The sequence below is a fragment of the Salmo salar genome, chromosome ssa22 (assembly GCF_905237065.1).
Source record: "Salmo salar chromosome ssa22, Ssal_v3.1, whole genome shotgun sequence".
Taxonomy (NCBI): domain Eukaryota; kingdom Metazoa; phylum Chordata; class Actinopteri; order Salmoniformes; family Salmonidae; genus Salmo; species Salmo salar.
Window position 1 is genome coordinate 44,217,093 of NC_059463.1, and position 15,558 is coordinate 44,232,650.

Sequence of the window (15,558 nt, forward strand, 5' to 3'; positions counted from 1 at the left end):
GTTTGGCATTTGCCAGAGAACACCAAGATTGGCAAATTCGCCACTGGCGCCCAGTGCTCTTCACAGATGAAAGCAGGTTCACACTGAGCACGTGACAGATGTGACAGAGTCTGGAGACGCCGTGGAGAACGTTCTGCTGCCTGCAACATCCTCCAGCATGACCGGTTTGGCGATGGGTCAGTCATGGTGTGGGGTGGCATTTCTTTGGGGGGCCGCACAGCCCTCCATGTGCTCGCCAGAGGTAGCCTGACTGCCATTAGGTACCGAGATGAGATCCTCCGACCCCTTGTGAGACCATATGCTGGTGCGGTCGGCCCTGGGTTCCTCCTAATGCAAGACAATGCTAGACCTCATGTGGCTGGAGTGTGTCAGCAGTTCCTGCAAGAGGAAGGCATTGATGCTATGGACTGGCCTGCCCGTTCCCCAGACCTGAATCCAATTGAGCACATCTGGGACATCATGTCTCGCTCCATCCACCAACGCCACGTTGCACCACAGACTGTCCAGGAGTTGGCGGATGCTTTAGTCCAGGTCTGGGAGGAGATCCCTCAGGAGACCATCCGCCACCTCATCAGGAGCATGCCCAGGCGTTGTAGGGAGGTCATACAGGCATGTGGAGGCCACACACACTACTGAGCCTCATTTTGACTTGTTTTAAGAACATTACATCAAAGTTGGATCAGCCTGTGGTGTGGTTTTCCACTTTAATTTTGAGTGTGACTCCAAATCCAGACCTCCATGGGTTGATAAATTGGATTTCCATTGATTATTTTTGTGTGATTTTGTTGTCAGCACATTCAACTATGTAAAGAAAAAAGTATTTAATAAGATTATTTCATTCATTCAGATCTAGGATGTGTTATTTTAGTGTTCCCTTTATTTTTTTGAGCCGTGTAGCTGTATTGACCCTCTGGGAAGAATACACTTGGTTTAAGCTTTCATAGTGTCTGTTAGGTTCTAATTCTCAAGAGTAAAAACTCAACAGTATTAACTAAGTTGATGGTTATATGTAGGATAATGGTTTAATGGTTTGTCAGTTTATTTTTAAATCTCAGAGGGCCAGAGATGATTACAGACAACTGTGATAATCTGAAGTTCCAAAATGGGCCACAAGATGTTTTGTGACAGATTACATAAAACCCTTGAAAGATACAGTACAAAAACTATGGTATTTAACTGGTAAATTTAAAAAGTTTCTAGTAATATACCCTCCCTTTGTAACCCTATATAAAACACAGGAAATCACATTTTTGACTGCACTGGGCCTTTAATGTCATTGCAACATCATATTATTTTGCGCCGTGAAGTGAGCTCTGTTACTTCAAAATGGATGTGCAATAGAGTTGCGTGTCGAGGTTGCCGACAACATGACATATTCCTTGTACGCCCATCATCTCGCTGTCAGAAGCACGTTATAGCAGACGTAATAAACAGTCATGGCAGCTGATGTGAATAAACTATATTACATTCATGACACAAACCCTTATTTTACACTAAGCATATGGCTAGCCAGCTAGCATTACTACACTACTGCTTGTGTCATGACTGTGTAAAGTCAGTCGTCGTAAGCCAATGTTGTTGTCGTTGTTGACGTCTGTAATGTCCGGCTTGACAGCTGTAAAACTTGGAACATAACGCGTTAAGACGTCTAGTGACATCATCAAGAGCTGACAGTTGGTGATCATAAAAAAACAAGAACATGGGAGCTTGTTTGCTACAAATTGTGATGCCAAATGGATCGGTAGCATTTCTTCATGCGAGCCTACTTTGCTTAACAAAGTTACGAAAGCACGTAGAACTTTGTTGCTTTTGTTCATGTTCACCAACTTTTTATCATGTCACTAGACATATTTGCATTGAGTATGTTCCTGGCTTTAGCCTTCATGGTGGGTTCCAGGAGGGTCTCTGCATCATAAGCCTATGATGGACTCATCCCATAGCTTTTCCTCCTCTGTCCTGGTGTCCACTTTCTCCTTGGTCTTCTTCTTGTCTTTCCTGTGTTTGGCCTTGGTTTCCTTGGCCTGCTCCCTCTCTTCCATCTCTTCCTGAATCTCAGCCTGAATATGCACCTCCTTCTCTTCTCCTCCTCCCACCCTTTCCTCTGTACTCTCTTCTTTCTCCTCCTTCCTTCCTTCTTTATCTTCATCCTCTTCCCGGCGTTTCTTTGCCCTGTGTCCCTCTCTGTGACTCCTACTACTATAGTGCAGTCTTTTTCTCTTCCTCTTACTCTCTTCCTCCGCTTCTTCGTCATGCTCTCTTCCTCTTCTCCCTTCTGTGTCGTCATCTCTTAGACTCTTCCCTCTCCTCCTCTTCCTCTCCTCCGAGTCCTCCTCTCTCGCCCTCCTCCCTCTCTCCTTCCTCATCTTCCTCTTCCTCCTCTTCCTCTCTCTGTGCCTGTAGTCACTGTCACTGCTGTCACTGCTGTCACTGCTGCAGGAAGAGGAGCTTGTGTAGGAAGAGGAGGAGCTTGAACATTCCTTGCCCCTCCCCCTGGCTTTAGGCCAGCCAATAAAGCCTGCAGGAGCAGATCCTGGGAGGAAGCCCTGAGGGAAAGCGTGGCCCCAGGCTGTTTGCTCATAGGTGCCTCCCTTGAACCCAAAGTGAGTGGGAGGAGGCTGGTAGGGCGGGCACCAAAGGGGAGGAGGATAAAAGGCAGCAGCAGGATGCAGAGGAAGAGAGGTGAGAGGAAGAGGAGGGCGGGAAGAAGGAGGAAGGACCAAGGTGGTTTTATTTTGGCCGTCAACCTTGCCGAGGTTCGCTTCTCCTTCTCCCTCTTCCTCTTCCCCGGTAGCCCCGAAGCTGGTTTTTGGGGCTATACCGCGGGCCTTCTGCACGTGGATGTAGTCGGCCAATTCATCTGCGAACGAATCATACACCTTCTTCTGAGACTTGCATAGGTCAACAACCTTCTTCTCTCTGATGGGACACAGGGTGAGAGCCAAAGGGTTACATACTTTGACATAGTGCAGAGCTGGGAACTTAGTGAAAACTATCTGTTTTGGGGAAACAAAGTGTGTTCTTCATGAAATGTATTAGGTCAAAATGAATGTGGCTGTCCTCTTACTTGATCTGGTGCTTGTTTCCTTGCATGTGAGCATGGTACATCTCCACAGAGTCAAGCTTAATGTTACACACCGGACATGTGAAGGAGTTGGCTGCAAACAGATGAATAGTGGACAGAATATTATAATTACTCCTCAGAGACAGAAACCTTGTTTTTGCATTTTGGGAGAAGATGGAGCTATTTGAGGGATTAAAAGCCTTGGCCAATTGCTTCCTTTCCACCCATTTCACTGACCGGTCTATGACCACAGACAGACAGACAGCGTAGGGCATGGGTACCTTGTGCAGGGTCCTCTCCCAGGTCTTTGAGCAGCTGCTGGCGGGAGTGGTTCCTCTGGTGCTTGCGGCCGGCGTAGTGCTGCTGGGCCATGTGGGGGTTGTTGAAGGAGGCGGCACACAGGCGGCAGTGCTTGTTAGGGTCACTCAGGTCCACAGTCTCTGAGGTGTTCTGGGGTCCCTTCCCCCCCTCCTCGACCATTCCCTGGTCAATGCCAGAGGCCTGGAGTGGCCCTGCTATGGCCAACCCGGGGCCCCTTTGAGAGAGAATGTCTGATAGCGAAAGAGAGATGTGAGGGTTCAGTTTTAACCCTGACTATAATAGTATTAGATTACTTGTACTAACCTGCCTATTAGACAGAGTGAAATAAACTTTAACACAATGAACGCACTACAGTCATATAAGCAGTACTTACTTGTCTATTAGAATGATACAGGCTGTACTTACCTGTCAATTAGAGTGATATAGGCTGTACTTACTTGTCTATTAGACAGAACTTACCAGTCTATTAAACAGTGTGATACAGGCAGTACATACCAGTCTATTAGACAGATTGATATAGACAGTACTTACCTGTCTATTAGATAGAGTGAGTAATTAACAGTCAATTAGACAGAGTGATATAGGCAGTACTTACTTGTCTATTAGACAGTGATATAGGCTGTACTAAGCTGTCTATCACAGTGAGAAATAGGCTGTACTAACCTGTCTATTAGACAGAGTGATATAGGCAGCACTTACCTGTCTATTAGACAGAGTGATATAGGCAGCACTTACCTGTCTATTAGACAGAGTGATATAGGCTGTACTAACCTGTCTATTAGACAGAACTTACCAGTCTATTAAACAGTGTGATACAGGCAGTACATACCAGTCTATTAGACAGATTGATATAGACAGTACTTACCTGTCTATTAGACAGAGTGATATAGTCTGTGCTAAACTGTCTATTATACAGTGATATAGTCTGTGCTAACCTGTCTATTATACAAAGTGATATAGTCTGTGCTAACCTGTCTATTAGACAGAGTGATATAGGCTGTACTAACCTGTCTATTAGACAGTGTGATATAGGCTGTACTAACCTGTCTATTAGACAGAGTGACATAGGCTGTACGAACCTGTCTATTAGACAGAGTGATATAGTCTGTACTAACCTGTCAATTAGACAGTGTGATATAGGCTGTACTAACCTGTCTATTAGACAGTGTGATATAGGCTGTACTAACCTGTCTATTAGACAGTGATATAGGCTGTACTAAGCTGTCTATCACAGTGAGAAATAGGCTGTACTAACCTGTCTATTAGACAGAGTGATATAGGCTGTACTAACCTGTCTATTAGACAGATTAATATAGGCAGTATTAACCAGTCCATTAGACAGTGTGATATAGGCAGTACTAACCTGTCTAAAACAGTGTGATATAGGCTATACTAACCTGTCTATTAGACAGTGTGATATAGGCAGTACTAACCTGTCTAAAACAGTGTGATATAGGCTATACTAACCTGTCTATTAGACAGTGTGACATAGGCAGTACTAACCTGTCTATTAGACAGAGTGATATAGGCTGTACTAACCTGTCTATTAGACAGATTAATATAGGCAGTATTAACCAGTCTATTAGACAGTGTGATATAGGCAGTACTAACCTGTCTAAAACAGTGTGATATAGGCTATACTAACCTGTCTATTAGACAGTACTAACCTGTCTATTAGACAGTGTGATATAGGCAGTACTAACCTGTCTAAAACAGTGTGATATAGGCTGTACTAACCTGTCTATTAGACAGTGTGACATAGGCAGTACTAACCTGTCTATTAGACAGTGTGATATAGGCTGTACTAAGCTGTCTATTATACAGAGTGATATAGGCTGTACTAACCTGTCTATTAGACAGAGTGATATAGGCTGTACTAACCTGTCTATTAGACAGAGTGATATAGGCTGTACTAACCTAGCTATTAGACAGTGTGATATAGGCTGTACTAACCTGTCTATTAGACAGTGTGACATAGGCTGTACTAACCTGTCTATTAGACAGTGTGATATAGGCTGTACTAACCTGTCTATTAGACAGTGTGATATAGTCTGTGCTAACCTGTCTATTAGACAGAGTGATATAGGCTGTACTAACCTGTCTATTAGACAGTGTGATATAGGCTGTACTAACCTGTCTATTAGACAGTGTGATATAGGCTGTACCTACCTGTCTATTAGAGTGTGATATAGGCTGTACTAACCTGTCTATTAGCGTGATATAGGCTGTACTAACCTGTCTATTCGAGTGATATAGGTTGTACTAACCTGTCTATTAGACAGTGTGATATAGGCCGTACTAACCTGCTGGCTGGGTGGTGGGATAGAGGGCCTGTTTTCTCAGGTTCTTGGCATGGACCTTGCCGTCGTAGTGGGAGCGGGCCACCACCGGAGAACTGAACACCATGCTGCACAGCTCACAGAAGCGGTCCTTGTCCATAGTGATTCCTCTCTGCTCAACACAACATCAGACACCCACACTCATAATGGTAACTATAACATGATAGTCTACAACCTTTCAGAGAAAGTAACAATAATGCTCTCTAGAAGCTTATTGATTTCACCTGGATCGGGTTGGAACGCATTGGACCATGTCGGACCCATTACAATAACACTTTAGGGTTGCGATCATGGCATTCACGGCAGGTAGCCTAGTGTTTAGAGCGTTGGGCCAGTAACCGAAAGGTTGCTGGATCGAATCCCCGAGCTGACAAGGTAAAAATCTGTCGTTCTACCCCTGAGCAAGCCAGTAAACCCACTGTTCCCCGGGCGCCGAAGACGTGGATGTCGATTAAGGCAGCCCTCCGCACCTCTCTGACTCAGCAGTGTTGGGTTAAATGCGGAAGACACATTTCAGTTGAAGGCATTCAGTTGTACAACTGACTAGGTACCCCCCTTTCCCCTTCTGATGGTTAGAACGTCAACACAATGCCTAATTTTGATTTCATCGGGATTGGTTCATACAATTGCTACCAGAAGCTGGATTTACACACACACACACACACACACACACACACACACACACACACACACACACACACACACACACACACACACACACACACACACACACACACACACACACACACACACACACACACACACACACACACACACACACGACGTGCCTAGTTAAATAAAAAAATAATGCAAGTAACATTTTGTCCAGGCATCTGTTCCATCAATGTCTTACCTGGAAGTCTTTACTCCGTTTCTCATCTTTCTTGGTCTGCACGTAGAGTCTCACTTTCTGAGCATGCTTTTTTCCCTGCAGTCAGAGGAGGACATTATCATTTTTTCCCTCTAGCTTCTTTGCAGAGGAGCTCAAACTGTACAGTTGGCTAACATTAAGATGGTAAAATGAACACACTCAAATATGATGAGGAAGATGGTTTCTGTTGAATTAAACTTGGGTTGGTGGGTAGACAGACACATTGGTGGTGGGTGGAACGAGTTACCCCCAAACAATGTCAAGTGCATTGAGACCTAAAGGAATGTACTGTTTAAACGTTATTGGTTATCATAATTACAACACAAGTGTTGAGACGTGGAAGACGGACACACACTCACATACCTCGTAGTGTGCGATCCTCTGGGACTCGAACAGCAGAGAAGCCTCACACACATGGCAGTGGCTGTCCGTGAAGAGACCCTTCAGGTCACTTTCTCCCAAGTCTGCTGGGAACAGGGAACGCTCCTTTAACATTTTTGAATGTTCAGAGAACGTTCTGAACAAAAGACTGCCTGGATGAAAGACAAAATACAAATGAAACCCTCAAAACAGAAGATAAATATTTGCACCATGCTGTGAAAAATAGAGTACATCTGTTGTTGTTGTGATTGCATGAATCACTGTGTGAAATGGATAATAATGTTGAAAGAAAACACAAGAGAGAAAACTTGGGTAATCGACCCACATGTATACTGTACATAACCAAGACAAAAATAAAATAACTATGAAACATTGAGCTTATTGAAAGCAGCATCTGAGTTAAGAGCGACCATAGGTCTTCACTCAAGTCAACATCTTAGTCCATGTGTGCAGATGAATGAGAAGATATTTGGACATTTGACAGAATGGAGAGGGCAAGTTGTAAGAGTAAGGAAATGTGACCATTTTGTTGGAAGACACAATATGAAGTACAACTATAATGAACCAACCTCACTACTCAGATACAATTTTCTCGACCCAATGACTGCCAAACCTGAGTCTTGCAATAAATCAATGTCAGTCTTTGTTGCAAGTGAGTTTCCCCAGTGATGTTTAAATGTTCATATGTGACCTACAGTAACACTAATGCACTATTTTGATTCATATTAGATTGATAAGATGTCATCTAATTTGGGGGTCATTGGGACCTTTTCTACTGATCATTTTGACAGCAGAACGTAGACAAATCACAGTTCGCACAATGTAGACACTGATACGGTGCTGGAGATCATGAATGTGAGGCTAGAAAGTGCCCCTTTAATGTGATAAACTGGTATGAAAATCAGTGACACAGAAACCTACTGTGTCGATTGTGTAGGGTGAAAGCTCAGTTCATTACATGTACACTATCTACTTCACTACATACTGTATTCCAAGTGTCAGATGTCTGAAACCATAACACTCTTACTATCACTTTTACTGAATTGATCATTCCAAATGCTGTCAAGCTCATTCTGAAATATAATAACAGAAAGCAACACTCTTGCATGCAGACAGTGTATCATGTACACTACCATCTTTCTGTAGAAGGAAGGAGTAAATTGAATTCACAGATGTGGCTGAAACTTTGGGTGAGGACAATGCACTGTTCCTCTGCCTAGTCACAAATCATTTTAACTGTACCCCAATCATAAACCGTAAAGTAGGCCTTAAAAACACTACTCAATGTTACTGATAACTTATCTGTCTTGATTATAAAGTGCCCATATTTTGCCTTGACTACACCCTGTAATATTAATTTAGAAATCAACTATGTTTCCTTTCCCACTTGTTGGCTCTCCTAATTTTGAGAGGACTGCATGGAGAATAATTCACCGGCAGGCTACATACTAGGTTCATTGACGCATGCCCATGCTTGAATCTTGGGAGTTATAAATCATCGTTTCAAAACCATCTACAATTGAGAATGCACTTAGTGCTATTGCTAGAACTCAAAATGGCTATTGCTTCCACAATCTTTACTTTCAAAATATCCCATAAAGAAACTGGATTTCTACACACATATACTACTTTAAAGTACAGTACTTACCAAATGTTAACCGCACCCTTTAGTGATGGTAAACAAGATAGCAGAAATAGAACTGAAGTTGATGTTCAGAAGGTTTGAACACCAGTGTGTGGGCATTTTCAATATGGCTGATGTGAATTGACAAAAATGGCATACAAGTCCCTTAGTACTGCAAGTTATATAGTTATATTAAGTATAGCAATGAACTGAAAACAACTTTGTTTATGTTGACAACCTATTGGTATTGCAAACTCTCTCCAGACAGTCATGTTGAGCACAGTGTAAAGAGATAGCCTATGCCTAATAATGGAATTGAATGTAATACTAGACAAGTCAAACAGTTTCACAAGAGGTAACAATGTAACAATGTTTAGCTAGTTAGGCAGCAGGTTTGAATAAATTAGCCAAGACCCTATTTCAAGACTGGTGACCCAGGAAAGACAAAAACAATGTGCCTTGTTGTGTATAGCTAGTTTCTTAACCCAGGCACCGGTTCTGATTGAATAGGAGTTGAATAACTAGTCAATAATTTCGTGCTAACCAATCCAATGTGACAGCAACTGTAGTGGGGGGAATTGTGCTAACAAATTGGCTTCAATGCAATGGCAGCTATTTTAGGGCCTCTCAGTCAAGTGTTTGAGTGGGTCCTTGCTAGCGAACTAACGTATAGCTAATAGTTAGCTAGCTGGCAGAGTGATTACAAGGATATGCGTAAAACGACGTTCAAATGGGAAAGACACGATTGTTAACCGACAGAAAGTGGTCATATCGGATAACTAGCTCGCTAAAGTTGATCCTATCATAGGCTAAAGTGCCTAATTCGACATTTAACAGTTTGCTAACTTTGAGAACGCCCTTGGCTAACGTCAGCATTGCTAGCTAGCTTGCTACGAACTGGGCATCCATTCACCAGACGCTGTAATTTCGCGTTCTTAATGAACTCACCTTCAATCTGTGAACTATTGGTATTATTAGTGTTTATTACTGTGTCAGCATCTGATACAGAAGCCACGTTATGAGTAGAAATAATGTTATTTTCAGTATCTGACTCCGCTAGCAGCGGAGCACAGATACTTCCCTCCATCTTTCTTCCTATCTGAGCAACGCATGCGCAATGTGTCGATACATGTTTGCAGAACATGATAACTAAGGTTACGTATGTAACCACGGTTATGTGAGCTATATGGATGACTCCAATCCAATATAGTGAAACATAACATGATTTACTCTCTGTAAAGTTAGAGTTTTGTTTTGACTTGGTTGGGAATTCTGTGTGCTCAACTTGCATATAATAACTGAGAACCTTTTACTGTATTGTTAATGTTTTTCTGCTCAATTGTATTTTCAGATCTGAACATAAATATAAAGGCAACATGCAACAATTTCCAAATGTTTACTGAGTTATAGTTCATATAAGGAAATCGGTCAATTTCGGTCAATTCATCGGTTTGACCGATGAATTGGAAATCGGTCAATCGGTCATATAAGGCCTAATCTATGGATTTCACGTGACTGGGCGGTGGCGCAGGGCATAGGCCCACCCACTTGGTAGCCAGGTCGATCCACGCAGAGCCAGGCCCAGCCAATCAGGATGAGTTTTTCCCCACAAAAGGGCTTTATTACAGACAGAAATACTCCTCAGCACCTCAAAATAGTGGAGATATGAACATGACATTTTCTGGGAACAGCTCTGGTGGACCTTCAGCATGCCAATTACATCTCTAGCATTGTGATGTGTGACAAAATGGCACATTTTAGAGTGGACTTTTATTGTCCCAAGCACAAGGTGCACCTGTGTAACGCTGTTTAATCAGCTTCTTGATATGCCACACCTGTCAGGTGGATGGATTATCTTGGCATGAAACATGGGACCAACACTTTGCATTAAACGTTTATATTTTTGTTCAGTATATTTCTATACCTATTCTTTCTTTGGATCAAATTAAATGAAGAGGACAAAGATGAAGACATTAATAACAAAATAGATACTTTATTACAGGAAATGGAATGTGCATGATGTTACATCTGTAATTGAGTCTAAAGGGACAATAAAGAGGGTGCAAGGGTAAAGAAGGGATGCGACATTATTATCAAAATTGATAAACCATAAAATTGGATCAAAGGACATAAGATTAGAATAGAGGTCATTTGAAATAAACAGATAGACAAGAAAGGATTTAAGTCAGCTTCAGTTGATAGGTTACTTTATCTTCTCAAATTCTCTGGCCAGGGCATCCAACTGCAATGAGAGTAACACCATATGAATTACAGGTGCAATATACCCCCCCCCTTTTCCACCTCTATGCAGCATGCTTGTAACACATGTAGATACAATACACTCATATGCTCACACACAAGTGGGCTTTTATTCTTCTCCTTTAATCAGGGACTGATTTAGACCTGGGACACCAGTGCTGCATTCAGCAGGGCACAACATTAAAGGGTGGCAGGTAGCCTAGCGGTTAGTTAGAGCATTGGACCAGTAACTGAAAGGTCACTGGTTAAAATACCTGAGCAGTTAAGGTGAAAAATATGTCCATATGCCCTTGAACAAGGTACTTAGCCCTAATTTGCTCCAGGGGTGCAGTACTACTATGGCTGACCATGGAAAACAACACATTTAACTGCACCTATCCGGTGTATGTGACAATGAAACATATTATTATGCAATGTTCAGATAGAAATACATTACGTACAACAAACATGCCTCTCTGACACATTGAATAAGGATTAAAATCTGCAATGTTCAACAATGGTTGGCTACGGTACATGGCTGTCAGGCTCTGAGTGGCCAATCAGTGAAAATTAAACTAGCAGTATTCCGGCCTCCCAGGCTCAGATTTGAGGTACTGTATCCCTGGCCTATGTGAATGCCACCTGATACATTATCATTACATTAATGTACTACTGTTCTTACACAAATAAATTGCAGTTTTGAAACTGCAGTAAAAGTGCAGTAACTGCAGTCGACTGTGTTATTTTGGATGCAGAATAACTGCAGTGTTATATTGCACTCTAACTGCAGTTACTTTGCAAAATTATTGCAGTAAAAAAAACGGTGTTATTTTAGATGTAGTATTTGCTGCATACTGCAGTTATACTGCACTCTGACTGCAATATTTTTTCGTAAGGGCGCCCCTGCACTCACAAGAATGTTCCTAAGGATGTTCCTTCGCTGTGGTCTCAGGTAGCTGCATTCTCCTGCCTCACAGAGTTTAATCTCCTCTGAAATCTGAGAGAGAGAGAGAGATAATAGAATGATGGTGACACAAATGGCTACTGTGTATTTTACACATGCATAATATCCATTTGAGTCATTGTGATTGTAGTACTGTGACCCACCTCAGAGGTGGTAAATGAGTCCAGTTCCCGCTTGCCTCCTGGGTACCAGCCATGGGACCAGTGTTGGGAGGAGGACAGCTGGGCTCCCAGACACAGCAGCAGCCCCAGCATCAACACCAGCCTAGCCACACTCACCATCACTGGAGCTGGAGAGATGTAATGAGAGGGAGGGTGTGGGTAAGAGAGCATGAGACACCTGTCAGGCTTGCACACCTTTCACAAGGAAAGAAAGGGAGGGATGGGGGATCGTTATACAATTCAGGCCACGGGAACGAGAGAAAGTGCGAGAAGGGGGAGAATACTGTGATGACCCTAGAGCTCTCAAGGGAGTTAATTCTCTTGGGACTGCATGCTTGCCTTAGTCTCGTAAACCCGACCCTAGGCAACAGTAGCACATTGTGGGAGGCAACCGACTGCCTAGGGAGATTATGCTTGCCTTGGGGTTAGACAACTGGGGTTGAACATCCCTTGTGGCCGTACCTACTGCTACACGGTCGCTACATTGGTGTTAGAAGTGCGATGGCGGCGTCTGATCTGCCAAGCAAATTAGGATAATTATTCAAATCTTGGTGAAGAGGCACGATTGGAGAAGCAAACAGCAAAAAGCAACAAGCCTTAAAGTTTTTTTTGTGGGCAGCTCAGAACTTAATTTTATGCAGGATAAATATTTAATACAATACATTAATAATATTTATACACAGGGGAAAAAATCTCCACAAACAAAAACAGTACGTTTACAGTGGGTTTCAAAAATCCATTTCTCATAGGCAATTGTTGTGGTAATTTCTTCTCAAGATTCCACTTAGAGAGGCAGGCTTGAAAATAATGTTAAGCGTAATTTTTTTTTTTAAAGATCTAATTCCAAAATATATACTGGTACTGCCACCATACAATGGAACCAAAAAATGTATATGTCTATGGGTTTAATGTATACTTCATGGAAAGCATAAAACCTAAAGCAAATGCAAAAATTCTCTCAAAGAGCTCACTTTTTAACCCATTGATACCCAATAGCAAAAATCATAGCAATCCTTACCTTAGATCCTGTCTGATAATACTTGTTGTATGGAATCGGTTATCACTGTTGATGTCCACCAAGTCTGTCTATGTGCACTGTTCACTTCTATTAATTTCTAACCTGTTGGTATACAGCAACTCAGTGTCAAATCACTTTCCCGAGGCGACGATGAGTGTTGTAGAGCTGCTCTCTGATGATATCTCTGAAGCCTCCTCTTCCTCCTCAATTTATGTCCCCACCTCAAATGCCCCCCGCCACCTCCCTCCCTCCCTCACCCTACCCCACCTCGCCCCCATTGCTCCTTTCCCTCCCAGCGGTCAGCTCAGAGGTGTTAAGGGACGCAGGGTGTGCGTAAGATCCACTCAATTCCAATTATCATCTCTAAATAGTCCTGACCTCCCCTGGGATGTTCATCCTGTCTGTACCCTTCCATTACACTCCCCAGCCACCCTGCTCCCAGCCACCAAAATCAATAGGTTGACATGGTTTACTATAAACATCATGTGGATGGATGAATCCAGTTCTGTTCATGGAAAAATGGATTGGAAGAAAAATTTCAACTGGACTGGTTCAGATTTTGTCAGTTGCATTGAGATTTCAGAACTGTGTAGGACCCATAGACAACCTGACAAAACCTGAAACTAACAAAGATTGAACACATTGAATCTTCAATGTTTCTCAACCTTGTTATATCAGGGACCGGCAAGCTACGGTCCTTACTTTACCAGGGACTGGCAACCGGTTGCCCTTCCTGCTTAGAGGGACACCTACAACTAGCACTTGAGAACTGTAATTTCGTTAACAGTCTGTGGGACTGGTCAACAACATTCCAGGATCCACTGTTGGTCAGCAGACCGGGGGTTGAGGATCACTGACCAAGGCCAAATCTAATTTCCTCTGTATTTGCCCCTGCTTAAAGTGGTGCAGTGGCCTGTCTCGCACCCTCCATCACACCCGAGTGACCGTCAGAACACTTTGACCATGGGGACACCGGATGACAAGCAAACACGAGCATGGGCAAACACACCAGCCACCACCATCTCTCTTAATTCCAGTCTGACAGGCCTTTTGGCTTGGGTGAGGGGGTATCAATTGGGGACTGGCAAATTTTCATGTTTAAAATGCATAGGGAGTTCCTATCTGGCGGTTGATTGACAGCATGTCTTCTCGCCGTTGACTTAGTTAATCTGCTGACTGACACGGGGCTGCCAGCGCGAGGAGGGCGCAGGAAGCAGGAGGACATGACAGAGCGCTGCATGAGTCACAGAGGAGAATTCATCACGCGTGCCAAACCTTCCTGAGACGCGGCCCGCCAACGGAAGCGGAGAACTTGGGCTACACAAAACTTCTTAGAGTAGAATGTAGGATCAGTTAATCTAGGATCAGTTTTGCCTTTTTAACCATAATGAAGAGGGGGGACCTGATCCTAGATCAGCACTGCTACTCTTAGAAGATGTGAATAGGGGCCTTGGACCTTATCAAGGGTGTGGGACCGTCAAGTTGGATCTCGCAGAGATGGACAATTCCACTCCTGGAGAGAGCTATAGCAGGGTGTGCAGGCTTTTGTTCCAGCCCAGCGCTAATACACCTGATTTAGCTAATCACTGATCCTGATCTTCAGATTAGACCATGATTAGTTGGATCAGGTGTGTTATTGCTGGAACAAAATCCTGCACTGAGAGTGGCCTTCCAGGAAGGGGCGTCATGCACCACAAAAATCTGTGGGGGCACAAAGTACATAAGGATAGCTGGGTGGTGGAAGTTGGAGAATTTGGAAATGTTCTAACACCCAAAAAAAAAAATCTTCCTGCAACCTAGAGCCATAATCATTATGCTTATATGTTTCTTTTTCTGCATATCTAAGCATACCTCGAGCTGTCTATCCTACTGACTGGTGGTTATCTTTTTAAAGAAAATAAATATGATTCTTTGCATCTCTGCTAAAATCTGGGTAAGAGATGGAAAGAAATGCGAGTTATTCAATACATTTAGTAATTGCTTGCCAGCAGGCATGCCAGCTAAAATAGACAAGCTAGCTACTCTAACTTGATAGCATGAAATGGCTGCTTGGTAGCTAGTTATGAGGTTAGGAGATTGTGAACCTATCTGGGCTTGCTAAAGCGAAAGTCATAAACGTGCTAGGTGGCTAGTAGTATTAGAGAGAAACAAAAACAAAACAGATTTGTCCTGTATAAAAATATATGAGGGGGCACGTGCCCCTGTGGGCATGACGCCTCTGCTTCCAGGTCCAGAATCCTCCCATTCCTGCAGGAGTAGTGTTTACTCCAAGCTGTAGATTCTAGATAATGTATTATCTGGTTATGGACCACAGAAGGTTGGTGTCAACTTAATTTGGAAGGATGGGCTCGTGGTAATGGATTAAGCGGAATTAGTGGAATGGTATCAAATACATAAAACACATGGTTTCCATGTATTTGATGCCATTCCATTCACTCTGTTCCAGCTATTATTAGGTGAAGTCTTCCCCTCAGCAGCCTCAACTATTATGGACTACTATAACGTTCAAATACAAATAAACATATGGCTTCACACACATTCCACCACAACCCCTGCTGCAGTGAGTAATGTAATGTGTGT

General features: G+C 43.0%; 2 protein-coding genes across 5 annotated transcripts; both read right to left on the reverse strand.

Annotated features, from left to right (window-relative positions):
• Positions 1-1,247: 1,247 nt before the first annotated feature.
• zmat1 (zinc finger matrin-type 1) lies at positions 1,248-9,716 on the reverse strand. 4 transcript variants are annotated; one of them, XM_014167549.2, is made up of 7 exons: positions 9,546-9,716; positions 6,956-7,056; positions 6,575-6,649; positions 5,686-5,833; positions 3,343-3,612; positions 3,065-3,155; positions 1,248-2,916 (listed from the first exon to the last, which is right to left on the reverse strand). In XM_014167549.2, exons 1-7 carry the CDS (start codon positions 9,682-9,684, stop codon positions 1,911-1,913), a joined length of 1,830 nt encoding a protein of 609 aa, XP_014023024.2. In that variant the 5' UTR covers positions 9,685-9,716; the 3' UTR covers positions 1,248-1,910. The 4 variants fall into 4 exon arrangements, with proteins under 4 accessions (XP_014023024.2, XP_014023023.2, XP_014023022.2 ...); XM_014167548.2 differs by having other exon boundaries at positions 6,956-7,059; XM_014167547.2 differs by having other exon boundaries at positions 6,956-7,125.
• An 856-nt stretch (positions 9,717-10,572) lies between these two features.
• gon2 (Progonadoliberin-2) lies at positions 10,573-13,161 on the reverse strand. The gene is given in 4 exon segments (NM_001141139.1): positions 10,573-10,839; positions 11,749-11,832; positions 11,943-12,088; positions 12,979-13,161. Coding segments are annotated over 3 exon segments (261 nt in total). The 5' UTR covers positions 12,081-12,088; positions 12,979-13,161; the 3' UTR covers positions 10,573-10,800.
• Positions 13,162-15,558: the final 2,397 nt, after the last annotated feature.